General features: G+C 42.8%; 1 protein-coding gene across 15 annotated transcripts in view; it reads left to right on the top strand.

The window, feature by feature from the left end:
• Positions 1-19,679, top strand: part of LOC148108081 (uncharacterized) — a 57,353-nt gene that overhangs the window by 20,016 nt on the left and 17,658 nt on the right. For 5 of the 15 annotated variants that reach the window (XR_015720992.1, XR_015720990.1, XR_015720987.1 and 2 more), the window contains 5 exons: positions 3,250-3,391; positions 6,800-8,831; positions 10,773-10,939; positions 11,089-11,215; positions 14,641-14,867. Coding sequence is in view for 1 of the 15 variants with exons in the window: in XM_087853786.1 (XP_087709912.1) it covers positions 8,826-8,831; positions 11,089-11,215; positions 14,641-14,867; positions 16,260-16,355 (456 nt within the window). In the remaining 14 variants the exon portion in view is untranslated. Of the gene's footprint in view, positions 1-3,249; positions 3,392-6,799; positions 8,832-10,772; positions 10,940-11,088; positions 11,216-14,640; positions 14,868-16,259; positions 19,379-19,679 lie in introns of those variants that run through there. The other 10 variants (XR_015720993.1, XR_015720991.1, XR_015720984.1 and 7 more) reach the window with 6 other exon arrangements.

The following is a 19,679-nucleotide window of genomic DNA, read 5'->3' as shown; positions in this document are numbered from 1 at the left end:
TCTCCTTGATCCTGTTCTTTTTCTCCTCTGAAGGCAGCCACTCCTCTGCATTATGCCATTACCCTTCTTTTTTAAAAATGGTTTTTTACCACAAATATTCGTATCCCTAAACAATGCATTGTGCAGTTTTGTTTGGTTTTGAGTATAATAAAAATGGTCTCACGTGGTGCATAATCATCTGTGGCTTGCTGTTCACATTCAACGGTATTTCTGAGATTTATCCCTGTTTGTGAGTTTAGCTCAAGTTCATTCATTCCATTCCCACTGCTGGATTAAGTGAATATGTATGATTTATTTAATTCCAGCATATTGTCTGCAGATTTTTTGTTTGTGTGTTTTCTTGGTGGACAGTCATTGTCTGTGAATAATGACAAGCTTGCCAGTCAGTCTTTTCTTGTCTTACACTGCTGGCCCGGCCCTCCAGTACGTGGGTAAATAGACACAACAAAGACGGTCATCCTGCTTCTGATTTAAAGTGTTCTGTTTTTTTTAATATAATAATATTTTTTTATTATATTACGTTAGTCACCATACAGTACATCCCTGGTTTTTGATGTAAAGTTCGATGATTCATTAGTTGCATATACACCCAGTGCACCATGCAATACGTGCCCTCCTTACTACCCATCACCAGCCTACCCCATTCCCTACCTCCCTTCCCTCTGAAGCCCTCAGTTTGTTTCTCATAGTCCATAGTCTCTCATGCTTCATTCCCCCTTCTGATCACCCCCCCTTCTTTATCCCTTTCTTCTCCTACCGATCTTCCTAGTTCTTATGTTCCATAGATGAGAGAAACCATATGATAATTGTCTTTCTCTGCTTGACTTATTTCACTTAGCATTATCTCCTCCAGTGCCGTCCATGTTGCAGCAAATGTTGAGAAATCGTTCTTTCTGATAGCTGAGTAATATTCCATTGTATATATGGACCACCTCTTCTTAATCCAGTCATCTGTTGAAGGGCATCTCGGCTCCTTCCACGATTTAGCTATTGTGGACAGTGCTGCTATGAACATTGGGGTGCATATGGCCCTTCTCTTCACTACGTCTGTATCTTTGGGGTAGATACCCAGTAGTGCAATGGCTGGATTATAGGGTAGCTCAATTTTTAACTTTTTAAGGGACCTCCACACTGTTTTCCAAAGTGACTGTACCAACTTGCATTCCCACCAACAATGTAGGAGGGATCCCCTTTCTCCACATCCTCTCCAACATTTCTTGCTTCCTGCCTTGTCAGTTTTTGCCATTCTGACTGGCGTAAGGTGGTATCTCAGTGTGGTTTTGATTTGAATTTCCCTGATTGCTAAAGATTTTGAACATTTTTTCATGTGTCTATTAGCCATTTGTATGTCCTCATTGGAAAAGTGTCTATTCATATCATCTGCCCATTTTTTGATTTGATTATTGGTTTCCCGTGTATTGAGTTTGAGCAGTTCTTTGTAGATCTTGGATACTAGTCTTTGATCTGGAGTGTCATTTGCAAATACCTTCTCCCATTCCGTGGGCTGCCTCTGAGTTTTTTTGACTGTTTCCTTGGCTGTGCAGAAGCTTTTTGTCTTGATGAAGTCCCACAAGTTCATTTGTTCTTTTGTTTCTCTTGCCCTTGGAGATGTGTTAATGCATGGAATACACTTAGAATGTACTCCATGAACTTAATGGACGTAACGACATGAAAATAAATGTAAACTGCAAATACGGAGAAACGAACTCGGGACAATTTCGTCTAGCCATTTATATCCTTTCGTTTAGGTCCCATCTCAGACATTTTACTTCAGCCATTTTCCATGAGGCGACTTTGATCAAACAAAATGTTCTCATTCTGTGCCCACTTGGAAGCTTACAATCAGAATATTCCAAAACACGAACAGTTTTTTCAAAATTTACTATCTGAGGTCACTTATTAAGACTTTCTATTCTTTGACAAATTGTTAAATGGAACAACATTTTAAAATTCTATTTCATCTGCTTTAATTTTAATTCACTGATTTTTAATTTCAGAATCAAGTTTTTATGCCAATGGCTTGAAGTTTTTAACCCCTAGTATAACCTACTGGCTTTCGGTTCTGCTGTTTTCAGTTTTGTTTACGTGACATTCTTTTTACCACGTCCCATTTCCTGATGCTCTCTATGAATATTAAAATATTTTTTTGCTCCAGTTGTTTTGATGCACTTGACATACAGAACTGTGTATGTTTAAGGTACCTGGCGTAATGATGTTCCTTTCGTATACTGTGAAACGATCACCAGAATAAATTTCGTCCGCCGCCATCATCTCTAGAGATACAAAAATGAAGTAAAAAGAAAAGAAAGATAGGTTTTTTTTGTGATGAGAACTCTCAGAACTTGCTCTTTTCACACCTCTCAAATACACCATAGAGCAGTAATGAACTGGTTTCCCAGCGATCATGTCATCCCGAGGGCCCTGTACGCTGGAGACACTCATCAGTCCTAACCTTAGTGTGGCTGATGGTGAGTAGCATTAGCAGACCTTACAGGTTGAAATGACTCTTGAAGTTACATTGAGGAATTCCTCGGTTTGCCATTATCCTGAATAGAAATCTTTATTTCATAGATGGGTTCAAAGGAGGAATTACTCCCTGCTCATATTCACAGGAAAGTCTTACGGACATTAGAATTGGAAGAATCAGAGCCTATTTTATATGAAATGATGACAGGAGAAATTTACTGAAGTGGTGGAAACAGGAATGGAAGGGAGGGGACAAATGTTGGCAATAGCAAGAAGTAGAGACACGTGGTGCGTCGAGTGTTTTTGTGGCTGTTAATGAGATTTAAATCCACCATCCTGAACTACTGTTTATTGTCCTCATGATGATTGTTTCATGAGTGGACATTCATCTGCTCACCCAGGCTCTTTCTGGCCAGCTCTGTATTTTCATGCAGCATTCATGGAAGGACAGTAGTGGCCTCCTGGGAGTATTAATGGCAGCCATGTGAGTCCTGTGAGTTTTCAAGAAACTTGGCAGTTAGGGCCACTGATTTATTAATGCATATCACTTGACTGCCCAATGACAGGTACTTGATCTTAGGCTGACCAAAGCAGAATTTGAAAGAGAGGGAGAGGGGGCGTCATGGACATTTGTACCGTATTTCGAAGCCCTTCATGCGCAGTGGCCTGGAGTACAGTGTGAGCAGGTTCCAACGGAGCAGCAGATGTATTTCAATAGCGGCCATTTTAAAAAAGTCCTTTTAACTTTGGTGAAAGAGCTCTCCTTTTTTCCCCACTCTGCAGCAGAGATATATCCAGAAGAAATCACTCCTCTCCTGCCAGCCATATGAGGGGAAAAGATTACTGAGGACCAAACACGCTTTTTTCTTCAGATACTGTTGAAATATATGGTTATTCACGTAAGAGCAGAATCATGGATAATTCGGTAATGGTCTTACTCTTGATGGGAAAGAGAAGACATTGCTTCTTTTCTTCCTGCTTATCCATATTTTGTATCTTTGCTTTTTCCTTGAGGTGATTCTTTGTGATACTTTGCTAGAAATAGAATATGTGTCAGTTCACATCAGCAAAGACCTGGCATACATACCATTTTGTGTGAGTGTGTATGTAAAGGAAAAAAATTCAGTTCTCCATCGCTTTCATATTATTACCACATTCACAGAGAGCACTTTGCTTCTAGCACTTACGGTGAGTAAATGTTTGGGTTTTCCCCTCACCAGACAACTCTGCAACACCAGCTGGATGTCCTGTAGTTTAACTCAGCTTTGACGCTGTCTGCCTTGAGATGGCGTCAGATCCCACAGGTTAAGGGCTCAGTTCCATGAGACTGTTCCATCACATTCAGGTGCTAGTCACAAGTAGGAGGGCCCCAGGTTACCCACAGCTTCTGAACAACTTGACTACAAATCAGAGGTTCCCACAACTCCTCCTCAGCTTTGACTGATTTGCTAGAGTGGCTCAGGGAACTCTGGGAAACATTTGTTTTCATTGACCAGCTTATTAAAGGATATGATAAAGGATACAGATGAATAGCCAGATGCAGAGACACAAGGGGTACAGTCTGGGAGGGTCCCAAGCACAGGAATGTCTGTCCCTGTGGAGCTGTCACCCTCCCTGTACGTGGATATGTTCACTCACCTGGAAGCTCCCTGAAACCCCTGCTACTGGGATTTTTATGGAGGCTTCCTCACATAGACATGGTCCACTTCCAGCCCCTCTCCCCTGTCTGGAGGAATGGAGGGGTCGGGATGGGGGTGCTGAAAATTCTAAGTTCTAATCGTGGCGTGGTCTTCCTGGTGACCAGCCCTCTCACTCAGGAGCCATCTGGGAGCCCACGAGACCTCTACGAGCTGTGTTATTAAAACAAAAGAGCTCCTCGTGCGCTTATCACTTAGGAAATTACAAGGGTTTTAGGGGCCCTATTCCAGGAAGTGGGGCAGAGACCCATATATATTTTGTATTCCCTCATAGTATATTCATCTACTCTTGCCTCTTTTCTTCTTCCTGACCCCTAATCCTATGCTAGCAAGGCGGGATCGGGGAGGAAGCAGGCCTAGAAGCTGAATGGGCAGATCAGGAATAGGCAGGGCAGGCCGGAAGATGGGGCGAAAGCATATGGAGGTGTCTCTTTGTGCCACCAGCCCAGACCAACTTGATGTCACATGTTCCTTTCTCTGATGTTTACCAACTGAATATGGAGTTATGATCATTAGTTCATGATTTCAGTAGGTGATCCCTTCCCCTAGTCTACATTTCTGGTATGGTTCAAAAACAAACTACTGAATTCTTTTCTCTCAGCCAACACTTCTCCTGTCTCTGAGTTCTTCCTGGGAACTCTGTCCAGTCTCTGTGTCCTCCACAAGCAAGTTTGTTGATGTTATAATCTTTGCTCAGCCCACTTCCTCTCCTGAGACTCACTTCTACCTGCCCCTTCCCTGTCACTGCTGAGAAGGGGAGTCAAGTCTAGTGGTCAAGTCCAGAGGAAGGACACTTTAGTGTTTTAGGTGATCTGACAATGACTGCCCCTGCTTCATGATCTCTCTCTTCCCCTAATGTTTTCTTCCTTCTTTCCTCCTCCCTTTCTTCTTGCCAGTTTTCTTTAGGGGTCTGTTTCTCTCTGCTGTCCCTCAAAATTCAGTCCTTGCCTCCCTTTCTGACTACTCTTTCCTGTTGGGTAATCTTGTCTGCTCTCCTCTCCCATTTCCTTTATCCAGCACCAGAAACACAAGGACTCCAAAATCCCGAGAGCAGACTGGAGTATTCTCTTGTCCTCTAGAAGCTGTGTATTTTGGCCCTACTGGCCCATTGCACCTGCATTTCCGACTCCACCTGTTCAGAAGTGGTAGAGTATTCCATCTGTCCCCGGAGATTGGCAGGGAGTATCGAGAAGTTGAATGTGTTGGGGCACTTGGGTCTCATTCTAGATGTGTCACTAATGAACTGTGCAACCTCAGATATGACATAATCCCCAGAATCCCACTGGAGGAAGGATGCCGGTGATAGAGGGTGAGGATTTTTATGTAGACTGTGAACCCCCTGAATAGTGTGCAGACTTGTATGTGCATGTCCATCCCACACTTCTTCCCTCCCTTCTCTCTACTGAGTCCTCAGAGCGGAGTTTCTCTCTTGGCTCAGCCCGGAGAACTGCTGCCGGGTTGCTGACATGGAGCCCCTCTGGCCCAGGGGCAGCCGAAGCCCCTCATCCTTTGACCTTAGATGTTGCACAGTTGTTTCCACTTTCTAAGTGGGCTACGGCATGAAGGAGGTTGGGAAGCTCTGCTTTAGAGTACTCTGTGTGCTAACCAGTATTAGGAACCTGTGACAGGAGCACCTGGGTGGCTCAGTCGTTAAGCATCTGTCTTCAGCTCAGGGCGTGATCCCAGAGTCCTGGGATCAAGTCCCATATTAGCCTCCTCCACTGGGAGCCTGCCTCTTTCTCTCCCACTCCCCTGCTTGTGTTCCCTCTCTCTCTGCCTGTCTCTCTGTCAAATAAATAAATAAATAATCTAAAAAAAGAGAAGAAAAGGAAAAAAGAACCTGTGACAGGTGTAGCTGGACTGGCAGGCCTGGCTTATCTTAGCCTGTGAATTCCTTTTAATAAAGACAATGCACTTTTCAAGTTTCTGTAGCTTTGCCTTCTGATGATGATTTTTCACGTACCCATGTAACATTGTGTGAAATTCTTGTGAGGGATTATTTCCTTAATTCCTGTTTACTATAAATGGCCCTTTTTGAGTTAAAAAAATAGAGATTACATCTGACTAAATATTTTAAGGGCAGAAAGAATGTTAAATCATTATAGAGAGGTGGAAAAAAATACAGGCGTGATGAGTAGAGCAAGTTTAAAAACATGATATCTTTGGGTGATTTTTTTTTTAATTCTCAGTAAAAATGTCTTTAACATAGTTAACTACTTTGTTTTAAGGTATTCATTCTTGTCATCGTTTGAGTTTTAAGATATGATTTCAGGCGCGCCTGGGTGGCACAGTGGTTAAGCGTCTGCCTTCGGCTCAGGGCGTGATCCCGGTGTTATGGGATCGAGCCCCACATCAGGCTCCTCCGCTATGAGCCTGCTTCTTCCTCTCCCACTCCCCCTGCTTGTGTTCCCTCTCTCACTGGCTGTCTCTATCTCTGTCGAATAAATAAATAAAATCTTTAAAAAAAAATGATATGATTTCATTACATGATTGTCAAGATTATTTGTCACCATAATTTGTCACGCTTGTTTTTTTATTTAGGATAGGAATTTTAATAAGATAACAGCATTTCAGTTTAGTAGACATTAAGTTGAAATGTAAATGTACGTATGTTCTTTCCCACATATTATCCAAAGGCTGCAAGCTTGGAGTGGAAGAATAAGGAGAATCAAGATACTGGTTTTAAATTTCTTTTTACATTGTTTCGAAAGTATTATCTTCCTCATTTATTTCCATCATTTACTAAGTTAAACAAACATCCACAAACCTGTACTTGGGAAGTACTGATTGGGCCATGTGTAGAGGATGTCCACAGGGACAAAACAAAGTGACCTTTGTTTATTTTTAAGTAAGATAGTCATTTTATTCTTATATTTAACGGTCACTTTATTATAAGAAGTTTAAGGGTTCCTAATAAACGATTTTACCTGTTTGTACAAACTACCTATTTGTAGCTGAGCTCATAGTAGTAAAGGGGAACTGTGGCTCCTGTACTCAGAAAGAGTTCAACACGTGTCATGATTTTTTTTTGGCGTAATTATATTTCAAATCTTTGAATGTTAAAATAAAGTTTCCTTAAGTCTTCTCTTCCAGGTGGTGGGGTATGGTGACCCCAGACCTTGCTCAGTGGCGAGGCAGGCCAGCCTGGGCCACGCAGCTGCCCATAGTAGGCCTTTCTTTTATCTTGGATCTTTCATCCAGCAGGTGCTACTTACAGCTTCTTACGGAGGGGCCGATGTTTGGGCAGCTGGGCAACCTAGGGAGAGTAAGCCCCGGAAAGGAAGGAAACATAAGGAAATTTCTAATTTCACTGCTAAAGTTTTTCTTCTATGAGAAATGAAGGCTCACAGGACACAAGTATCCCTTAGATTGATGCCAGGGTGGGGAGGCAAATTTTCCTCTCCCAGTTAAAGCAGGCAAAAATTAGTTAAAATGAATAATCAGGAACAATGTTGGAGGGGAGAAGGTCACAAAAGACATTAATCCATCTGGGGAATGTGGACTACTAATCCAGTTGTCTGTGGGTGTTTATATACATACACACACACGTGCATGCTTGGATCAGGGGAAAACAGCAGAAGCTTGATGCATTTTGGAAGACGTAGAAGTACTAACCTTTCCAGGTACTGAGATATGTATTTGTTAGCTGTCTATATGTGGGTATTTTTTTCAGAACTTGTTTCTGATTTTATAAAATAGTCTGTATTCACTGTGGAACATATAGCATACTTTAATATGGTGAAATTAAAAGTGATTCGTTGAGAACTTGTCTTCCTCATGCAGGTACCTCCAGTTGTATAAAAGTTAGTAAGAGAGTTGGACAAATCCAATACCGTGTAATTTTTTTGTATGGATTATGAAATAGAAAGAATGATAAAGGGACTTCTTATTAATTCTTTGGAAGTGGTGGTGTTCGATATCTCAAAGGTGAATTCTTTCAGACATAAAGTAGTTTATACTGATTCTATTCTTTGGATTCATCTAAAGGGAAAAGGATATAAAACTAAAGTCCCGTGGATTTGATTAGTGTAATATTGGATGTTAAAATACCTAAAATGATTTAAAAAATAATAAAATACCTAAAATGATGAAAAATGTCTATACATGCTTTTAGATTTATTTCAGTCATAAAATGAGATTAAATTAGTTATAAGGTATGTGAAAATATTTTTACTATTATAATATGTCATGTCTCAAATTTGTTACAAAGAGTTATTAGCTTGGTACTTCCATAGCTCTGTGCCATTGCTGTAACAAGCAAACAGTAACAGTAGCCACCGTCCCATCTTGGTCAGGTTGCAAGGCAGAATCAGAAACAAGTCTACCAAAAGATGTCATCTTTTATAATTTCTGGTTCTTTAATTTTAGTTGCTATTCATACAACCAAATACATATGTGCTCAGTAAGAAACTGAACCATTCGTGGGGGTTACACTCACGAACCTAGTCATGTGTTCTTTTTTCTTCCAGACATCCCCCATTTGAGACCAAAGCCAGTGTACATTACTACAACACGAGACGATGAAAACATTTACAGTACAAAAATTCCATACATGGCAGCTCGCGTTGTTTTTATTAAATAGATTGTAACTTTCTTTTTCAAAAAAAGTATCTAACTACAACACAAAACACTAAAAATGGAGTTGATGTACTGCCCAAAATCATGCAGGTATGCCATTCATCTTATCTTTTACGTAGGTAAAAATATGCTAACACGTACCAAAGTAATTGATTATTAGGGTTTTTGGTTCTTAAAGAATGTTGGTTATGGGGATTGGTTTTATTGGTGGGCTCTCTCTGTATTGCTGAGGTGTCAGAGGGAGCTCTGAGGTAGCACTTGCAGTGCTCTGTTGACATTGCCATGACAAGGCGATCTTGGGGGCCAGGGAGACATTTTGAGGAGGTGGCTGTGGTGTGCAGCCTCCTGGCCCCCTCTTATTTTCCCTCCTTTGATCAAGTACCGGTGACCTCAGAGCATAAGATCAGGTTGCCTTCACCAATCCCCAGCACCAGGAAGGCCCTCGGGAATCATGGAGGTGGGCCATGGGAAGGACCGCGAGACTGCCAAGTGCCCTCTTGGGATCTCAGGGGAAGGAGTGGAAGAGCATCTCAGGATTTCAGGATGCCATGATGGAATCCCTGCAAGAAAAGGCTGTCTCCCTCCAAGGCCTTCAGTGAAGACCTCTTTCTGTGTGGGGCCCGTGGTGTATCTTCCCTCTCTTGCGGTCCTCGGTCACAGACAAATGGGGCTTTCCCAGCAGACTGAGTTGCTTAGGGACTTTGCACTGGGTAGAGCAGAACCACTTGAGGAGGTTCGAGAGCAGCTGCTTCATGGCAGGGACACGGTTTTATGCACAAAGTGTGGTCCACTTAGAGCAAGTTTGCTGATGCCCTGGAGTTCCCAGAAGCGTGACTAGGCCTGAGCCGGAAGAGTGACACACACCCGAGTGACAATGAGCATCTTCACAGAGAAGCACCGCTTTGATAAGAACTGACTGAAGAACTGGAGAAACTTCGTTTCAAAGAAGTCTGAGGGGGATATAATTGCAGTAAGAGCAACAAAAGACTTACTGAAGATTTTAAGAGAAAGATTTGGGGCGCCGGGGTGGCTCAATCGGTTAAGCGTCTGCCTTCAGCTCAGGTCATGATCCCGGGGTCCTGGAGTCAAGCCCCGCATAGGGCACTCTGCTCAGCGGGGAGTCTGTTTCTCCCTCTGCCTCTCCCCCTGCTGGTGCTTTCTCTCTCTCTCTCTCTCTCCCTCTCTCAAATCAATAAAATCTTTAAAATAAAATTAAAAACTTTAAATTCATTAGTTTAAAATTTTAATAGGTAAACTGTAAACAGTAACGATCACTGCTGAGAACAAAATTGATTTTCCAAAGGAATATCTGACAACACTGAGGAAAAATTCAAAGAAATGGAAATCAGAAATGAATAAATAAGATCTGAGGAGAGGTCCAGACCTACCTTACAAGTATCAGGAGGACAAAAGGAGAAAAAATCAGAAGTGATCATTGAACTAATGCAAAATTTACTTGAGCTGAAAAAAAGTCATGCCTTAGACTAACAAGGCCTTCGAGTCCCAGGGAGAATTAGCTAAACAGACACAAACCTAAACAGACATAAACCTATTTGAGTTTAAGGAATTAAGAGAAAAATTATCAGAGTTCCAGACAGAAACCACAAGTTCCTTCTAGAAAATGAGACAGAGTAGCATTGAATTTTGAATCTAATCTATAACCCTCAGAGCTGAAAGAACTGTCAGTCTGTCTGTCTTTCTCTCTCTCTCTCAGAACCTTGCTTCATATCACATACATAAGCAGATGTCGGATTGATTTAAGTCCTAAATTGATTTAAGGTCTAAGTATTAAAAAAATAATAAAGAATTTAGTAGACAATCTGGGGGAATATATACATTTGGGAAGTGGTAGACCACCTTAGGTAGAGATAAGACCCGCAAGCCACAGAAAAAATGAGGTCCCACTTTACTTTACAAACTTGAAAAAGTTTGCATGTCAAAAGGTACAGTAAAGCCACACTCGGTCAACAGACGGTGAAAAGCATCTGTAACATCAGAGCTGTTAAAAGAGTTCATGCTTCTGATATATAGAGAGTGCCTACAAACCGATGAGAAGACAAACAGCCGATTGAAAAACAGACAAAAGGAGATGAAAGAGAAGTTCACGGAAGAGAAAATAGAAACGACCCTGAATTTCACTGAGCCAGGGAACACCATTAGTTCTGGACCATGCTGAGAGACCTTTATTCACCCATCAGGTAGGCAAAAATTTGTATGAAATCATAGATAAGAAACACAGTCCCATTCTTTGATAAATTTTACATTATATCTTGTGTGATTGTTAAGTCAATTCAAAGTAGTCTGTTTAAAGGCTGTGACTTTTTCCTACCTGGTTTCAAAATTTCAGAAAACCATCACTGAAAATAAGTTTCTCGTTCTTGAAGAATACATTTGGATGATGATAAGTAGCAAGAATAGCAGATTAACCACGGATTCAAGGTTCCAGTTTTTTCCTTCGTTGGTCATTCACACTTGTGAGTCATCTACTTTTATTATCTGGCTTTCTTAGTGTCCTAAAGGTCTGACCCCCGAATGAGTTTGGATGGTTGTATCATCCTAACAGAAGAAGACTCCATAACTCAAAATGTCTTAAAGGTAAAAAAGAAGTATTTTAATCTCCTATAGAAGCAGCTCATGGCAGGGCTGGCAGAGAATGTGGGTTATTCACACTCTCTCCATGATTCTGTACAGTTTTCCCTACTCTGCCCTTTCCCTCTGGCAGGGTTGGCTTCCACTCCCTGCTGATTGTAAGACGGCGGCCAGCATCAGGGGCACTGCCTTCCTTGTTCGTGTTCAGAGACAACCCAGATATTTCTGTAAAGCTCTTACCTTTTGTCTGAGTGGGACAACCTAGTTTACTTGTCTCTCCTGGAACAGTAACAAGGCGCTGACTGATTCGAAGCTGGCTATGTGAATGGCCCACGAAACAGAACCATTCCCTGGTCCTGTGGATGGGGCCAGCTTCCTGTGAGTCACCTGGGCTGCAGGGGAGGAAGCACACAGAGCCCTGGGGTTCCATTAAGGAGGGGGAGTGGATTCTGGCAGACAACTGTCCAGCCCAGCACTGCCACATGCTGCAGATGGCTGTACCTAGAAATGGTCACCGCCATCGTATAGACTCTCAGTAGGCCTCACAGTGAGTTGTTATAGTAGTCTTCTAGTGCCATTGCAGCAAATGACAAACTTTCAGTGGCTTGAAACAATACATTTTATGACCTTGCAGCTCTGGAAGTCAGAAGTTCAAAATCAGTCTCTGTGTGGTAAAATCAAGGTGTTGGCAGGTGTGCGGCTCTGCCTTCTGGAGGCTCTCGAGGAGAATCCATTTTCTTGCCTTGTCCAGCTTCTAGAGGCTTCCTGCATTCCCTGGCTTGTGGCCCTTCATCATATCACCTTTTCTCCCTCTGTTTCCATCTTCCCATGGCCTTGTGTCTGATCCTCCTGTCTCCTTATGGATACTCATGATTACATTGGGGCCACCCAGATGATCCAGGATAATCGCTCCCTCTCACACCTGAATTTAATCACACCTTCTAAATCCCATTTGCCGGGTAAGGTGAGATACTCAAAGGTTCTGGGGATTAGGGCATGGACATCTTTGGGGGGGGGTAATTATTCAGCTAATCAGCTGCCTCCTGTACTCCTGTTTGTGCCTTGCAGCTGTGTTTCCCGCCTCATCTCACATGTGTCTCCTGTGTTTCTCTCTTCATTTGCATTGTACATGAGAAAAAGCAGCAATTTAAACAATTGAATAAGATTCTGGAGACAGAGTTGCAGGAATAAAAGCACATATAATTTCATTTGTCTCCTGAAAGTTTTTGTTTGGAATTTGAAATTTAATATAATTTTGCCTATGTAAAGTGAATATTAGTGAAACAGTTGATCCGAAATCTCTTTTCAAAGAATATACTGTTCTTGTAAAAGCCCTTCAAAACAATATTTTAAGTGCTGTTTCCAAATGGAGTTTATACTTTTGCCCTTATTATTGTATTGAAGGTCTGTTTGAGGGTGTGTGTGTGTGTGTGTGTGTGTGTGTGTGTGTGTGTGTGTTTTCCCAAAGTGAATTTGCTTCGGGATCTACTAATACCTTTAATTTTTCACCAGGGAGGAGATGAATTAGTGCATCGTCTAGACTAAGTTTTCTTAGCACTTGGAGAATCTGGTATAACAAATATTCATGGGAGAACGGAAGGACAGTGGCTCTTACATCCCATATACTTTTGACAGCAACAGCATAAACCTGAACAAACTGTACATTCTTGGTGCATCACTTCAGCTGATAATGTGTTCTGTGAAGTATTCTTTAGTCCTTAGTAATTCATTTTTGTATGAGATAAAAGTACTTCAACATACATTAGAGAAAGCAGAGTGGTGATTTTAAAATTTCAGCAGTGACCATTTTTTAGCAGTTCTATCAGCATATTAATTGACATTAAAACCCATCAAAGCCCATTTGGGAATGAAAAAGTTTGAGATGGTTCAGTTTTGTGTATGATATTTGTATTTATTTGTATGATAACACTTAGTTATACTTTTATTAAGTCTCAGTGCACCATTCAATAATGATTCGTGGGCTGTGGGTTTCCTGAAATTGTATTTCATGGAATGAGCAGTTAGAAAAAGTGAATCTGCACAGCCAAGGAAACAGTCAAAAAAACTAAGAGGCAGGGGCGCCTGGGTAGCACAGCGGTTAAGCGTCTGCCTTCGGCTCAGGGCGTGATCCCGGCATTATGGGATCGATCCCCACATCAGGCTCTTCTGCTGTGAGCCTGCTTCTTCCTCTCCCACTCCCCCTGCTTGTATTACCTCTCTCGCTGGCTGTCTCTATCTCTGTCGAATAAATAAATAAAATCTTAAAAAAAAAAAACTAAGAGGCAGCCCACGGAATGGGAGAAGATATTTGCAAATGACACTACAGATCAAAGACTGGTATCCAAGATCTACAAAGAACTTCTCAAACTCAATACGCAAGAAACAAACAAATCCAAAAATGGGCAGAAGATATGAAGAGACACTTTTCCAATGAGGACATACAAATGGCTAACAGACACATGAAAAAAGGTTCAACATCATTAGCCATCAGGGAAATTTAAATCAAAACCACACTGGGATACCACCTTATGCCAGTTAGAATGGCAAAAATTGACAAGGGAGGAAACCACAAATGTTGGAGAGGATGTGGAGAAAGGGGATCCCTCCTACATTGTTGGTGCAAATGCAAGTTGGTACAGGCACTTTGGAAAACAGTGTGGAGGTCCCATAAAAAGTTAAAAATTGAGCTACCCTTTGATCCAGCCATTTCACTACTGGGTATTTACCCCAAAGATACAGACATAGTGAAAAGAAGGGCCATATGCACCCCAATGTTCATAGCAGCATTGTCCACAATAGCTAAATCATAGAAGGAGCCAAATGCCCTTCAACAGATTAAGAAGATGTGGTCCATATATACAATGGAATATTACTCAGCCATCAAAAAGAATGATTATACAAATTTTGCAGCAACATGGACGGGACTGAAAGAGATAATGCTAAGTGAAATAAGTCAAGCAGAGAAAGATAATTGTCATATAGTTTCACTCATTTGTGGAACATAAGAAGTAGGAAGATTGGTAGGAGAAGAAAGGGAAAAAGAAAGGGGGATAAACAAAAGGAATGAACCATGAGAGACTATGGACTCTGGGAAACAAACCGAGGGCTTGGGGAGGGGGGGAATGGGATAGGCTGGTGATGGGTATTAAGGAGGCACGTATTGCATGGTACACTGGGTGTTTTACGCAAGTAATGTGTCATGGAACTTTGCATCAAAAACTAGGGATGTACTGTATGGTGACTAACATAATATAATAAAAAATATTATTATTAAAAAAAAGACAAAGAAGTGGTAATGGCTTTCTTCCAGACCGTTGGTGGTGGTGTGGGGCAAGAGATGGTGGCAGAGCTGGATGGCGGCGGCCTGCAGAGCCGGAGAAAAACCACTCCAACAGCAGCACCTTGTCTGACCGAAGACTCAGCAACTCTAGCCATTGTAGCATTGAAGAAGAGCACCGCCCCGTGTATGAAATGGTGCAGCGGGTTCTCTTGTCAACGCGAGGTTATGTCACCTTTGTGAACGAAGTCTTTCATCAGGTTAGTGTGTGTGTGTGTGTGTGTGTGTGTGTGTGTGTGTGTGTGATAAGTTCATGAAATTGAAGAGACTTGTTCTTGTTCTTTTGCGCATAGTCCTGCAAGAAATACTACTGATGAGTTGGGCTACATTACTGGACTGAATAATGATCCCTCTAATCCTGCTTTTAATTTCTCATGCGGAGTGTTGTGATTTTGTGTATGATTCTTTAAGATTTTGTTTTTGTAAAATTCCTACATGTGGAGGGGAAATTCTATATCTGAGCAAATCATTCCAAAAATACCCTCACGTGTCGGTAAGAAACTTGAAACCCAGAGGTAGGTGGGAAGAAAGCTCTTGCTGAATACTCATCAACCAATGAACATGGCAAAGAGGAGCCCCAGGCCGGTGTTGTCCCAAGGGCCAGAGGGAGCTCTGTGGAGGTTCTGCAGATGGTTGTACTTTCCCTGCAAACACGCATGGCATGAACGTGTGATTGAGGTTTTTATGATGTAAGAGGAAAAAGTTGGCTGGGGAGGGGAATAAGGGGAAAGCAAGGGATGACGCTGGTACAGCACCCTGGTGGTGGCCACTGTGGTGAGTGAAAAGGGAGGGGAAGTACAAACAAGAAAGCAGGTGCAAGTGCGGAAGAAGATGGCAGAGAGAGACCAGAGGCCGGGCAACGATTAGCAGCCCTGAGCTACAACCGGGGCTGGCTCTGTCCCCCCAGGGGCATTGTCCGGAGACATTTTTGGTCATCACAACTGGAGAGAGGGCAATGCTGCTGGCATCTAGCGGGTAGTAGCCAGTGATTATCCTACAGGCATAGGACAGGGCCTGCACTCGCCCACGACAGGGAACATCAGGCCTCAAATGTTAGTCGTGCTGCTGTGGAGAAGCTCTGACAGAGGAAACAGAACCCGTGGTGCAGCGGAGAAGACAGCAGACCTGTGGTGTGGGCTGGAGCCACTGGCCACCTGCATCTTGGTACCGGTGCCCTGGGAGACAGAGCCTGGCTCTTTTGTGGGTGTGTGCATGTGATGGGGACTAGCTGTTGAGTCTGGGCACACGCACAGAAGGTGAGGCCCCTGAATGGCAGACCTGTGATCCGTGGGGAGAAGGGGAGGAGCCCTGTGCACACACGTGACCGGTGCATGCGCAGTATGAAGAGCTTTCTGAGGAGGGGCAAGACTTCTAGATAGCGATGAACCCTTTCACTTCTGAGACTGTCATTAAGGAAAAATCAACCAACAATGAAAGTCCCAGTGTAATCCACAGCAATCTGGAGGTTTTCACGTATTTTGTATTTTAGTGAATAAAAAGGTTGGACTTGAGAAAATATTAGTGTAATATTCTCACTCCCTGACTGTGTCTTCTCTGTCTCATTTCTTTGCCCCTGTTTTCTTTGACCCCAGATTCCAAGAATTGACCAAGTTCTGGGCTTGAGCCTCTTCTGCTGTAACTCCACGCTTGCCTCCTTCGGGCTCGGAGCCAGCAGCCATTTGGCGTGAGACTCTCACTCAAGCTTTTTGTCTGGACCTTGCTTCTTGTTTGCACACTTGCCTTTTAAAATGCCCCCGGGTGACCTTGTCTGACATTCTAGTGGTGTCTTAATGATGATGAGGCCAGAGCTGAGCTTATTTTCTTCCCTAACATCAGCTTCTCCTCATGACTTGACCACTTGTTTAACGGGGCTCGTGTCCTTGTGTGCGTATTAATTTCAGCCCTCCCGTGCTGCTCGTCTCCAGCTCCTCCACTGAGCCATCCCTGGACAAGCCATGCAGGGGGCTTTCGCACTCCTGCTCCCTCCTTTTCCTTTGACCGTAGTTAGCAGCATGCTCCCTGGAGCCCCACACCTGCTGTGTCATCCCTTTCTAGCCTATACTGTATATGTCATGCTGACAAAACATTGTTTTATCATAATAGTCCAGGACTTAAAAATCTACCCTAGTCTGTCCATTAACATTGCCCTGTTGCGTTCCTGTTGTACCCACGGAAGGTACTTGGTAACCATTTAATTTGAGTTGAAGTCAGCAAGGTCATATAATTTAGGATAGAGGTCATATTCTTTATAGAGTAAAGGACTAGATCATAGTATTTCAGGCTTTGTTGATCACACGGACTCTGTTACAGCTATTTAGCTCTGTCTTTGTAGTGAGAAAGGAGACATGGACAGCACATAACGAAGAAGCGTGGCTGCGTTCCCGGGGAACTTTATTTAGGAAAGTCACTTGGCAGGCTGGATTTGGATGACAGGCCATACTTTGCAGGCCCTGATCTGTAGCAGTGTTTTAAGCTCTTGGACGCCAGTGCTTACTATAAGACTAGATATGATTGACAAAGCTTGTAAATTTTGCACACGAGATAATGCTAAACTGATGTGGTTTTACCTTTATTGTGTAAACTGTTAATTTACTATACGGAAAGTTTTGTCTGCATCCATTATTGACATTGCACCGCTGGCAGAGGGTGCTCTAAATTCTGCATTCCATTTAGTCCTCACTCCAATCTAAATTCAGTTCAGAAGTAGCTTGGACCAAGTAGGTAACTGCAGACTACTTATGACCGAACTTCTGAGACATCTTTGTGCCGTGAAGCCAAAAAACATTTTATTTACACCTTCTCATTATTCTTCATCAAATCTAATTTGAAAGCATGTATGTGAAATTTAAAATGTAAGGGTTGTGCATGTGAAAATACTAAGTAGAGATTCTTGAAGGGGCGTGGGTTTTAACATTGCATTCTATTGCCCTCTTGAGGTCAATGATGTATTATTCTTTTTTTGGGGGGCGGGATTTTTTTGTCTGTTCTTTTTTTTTTTAATTAATAATATTTTTTTATTCTATTATGTTAGTCACCATACAGTACATCCCTAGTTTCTGATGTAAAGTTCCATGATTCATTACTTGCGTATAACACCCAGTGCACCATGCAAAACGTGCCCTCCTTAATACCATTACCAACCTATCCCATTCCCCCATCCCCCTCCCCTTGGAAGTCCTCAGTTTGTTTCCCAGAGTCCATAGTCTCTCATGTTTCATTCCCTCTTCTGTTTACCTTCCCTTTCTTCTCCTACGGATCTTCCTGCTTCTTATGTTCCATAAATGAGTGAAACCATATAATTGTCTTTCTCTGTATTGTTCTTTTCAGGATGGCAAAATGTGACTTGTTTCCTAGTGATTTCGTTTTCAATTTTAAAGTGTTCATTGACTATTTAATATTTAGGCCTAAAGGCCATTAAAGTTTAAAATGTACATTCAGGAAGCTCGTGTTCTCAGTGAGGGAGGTAAGATGTGTGTGTATGCACCAGAGAACAGTGCATGATGGAAGAAGGTCAGATGTCCATGGGTGTGGTGTCGAAATAAATGCTGACAGGGGGCCCCGAGCGCAGAGAGGCTCGTGGCAGGGGCTAACTGTGCAAGTCTCCTTGGCCTGGATGGTTCGGTAGGTTGCAGGCAGTGGAAACAGATGGTAAGTGAGGGGAGACGAGGTTCAGTGGTGCTCAGGGCAGCCTCAGTTTGCTGCTGCCCCCAGCAGGCAGGCTAGCAGTGAGTGGTAGAAGCTTCAGGTGGGGCAGTTCTGGTCTCGGGGTCACTCCGCTGGAAACCTGTCTTCTTACCAGTGTTTCTCTTACCTGTTGTGACCATTTGTAGGTCATGAAGTCAACTTATCAAAAGCCAGTATTTTGGGGTGCTTGGGTGGCTCAGATGGGTAAGCGTCTGCCTTCGGCTCAGGTCATGATCTCCAGGTCCTGGGATCAAGCCCCACACTGGGCTCCCAGCTCAGCGAGGAGTCTGCTTCTCCCTCTCTCTCTCCCCCTGCTTGTGCTCTGTCTCTCTCTCCCAGATGAATAAATACAATCTTTAAAAAAAAGGCCAGTATTGTTTTAAAATAATGGAATAGAAGAGAATAAATAGGATGGACTGAAACATTTCAGAGTACCCTGCATATTCTAAGGATTAGTATTTCTTTGTAAACCTTCTAAAACAACATTTATTATCCAAATGCATATATGCTTCTGTAAAATGTCTTACTTAGGTTATGGGTCTGAAAAGTTCAAAGCACTGCTCTAAAGGTTATTTGTCGATTATGTTGTTTTGTTGGTGTTGGTTTTGTTTTAAAAAATAACTTTATTTTTAAAAAAGTGAATGTTCATTAGACAAATAGAGTCCCAAGCCAATCACTCAAAATACTGCCATTAAGCAACCACTGTTGATGTTTGTAGAGTATCATTCCAGGTATTCCTACGTGTGTCTATTTGACTGCTGGCCTGGCTAGCTAGAGAAGCAAATAAGAGCCTGGCAGAGAGGAGATGGGTAAGGCAGGATATAAACAGAGAGCAGCCTGGCAGACAGACAGGAAGGCTTACAGAGGAGCTGATGGACATAAACAAACTGGCAGGCAGGCACAGAAGATGAGACAGGTAGGTGTAGACAGGCCAGCTGGCAGAGGTGGAAGTGAGCAGGGAGGTGTAGATGGACAGGTGCGTAGGTGCAGACAGACAGGCAGACAGAAAATTGGCAGGCAGTTAAAGATGGACAGGGGCGCCTGGGTGGCACAGCGGTTAAGCGTCTGCCTTCAGCTCAGGGCGTGATCCCGACATTATGGGATCGAGCCCCACATCAGGCTCCTCTGCTATGAGCCTGCTTCTTCCTCTCCCACTCCCCCTGCTTGTGTTCCCTCTCTCACTGGCTGTCTCTCTCTGTCAAATAAATAAATAAAATCTTAAAAAAAAAAAAAAGATGGACACGCAGGCAGCCAGCCATGGATGGGTGAAGGTAAAACCAGACAGAGGTTGACTGAGGTAAAGGCAGAGACAATGGGAGGGTATGTGG

The sequence above is a fragment of the Ursus americanus genome, chromosome 22, assembly GCF_024610735.1.
Source record: "Ursus americanus isolate L20-20 chromosome 22, mUrsAme1.1.p, whole genome shotgun sequence".
Lineage (NCBI taxonomy): Eukaryota > Metazoa > Chordata > Mammalia > Carnivora > Ursidae > Ursus > Ursus americanus.
This window is presented reverse-complemented; position numbering and strand designations above follow the sequence as displayed.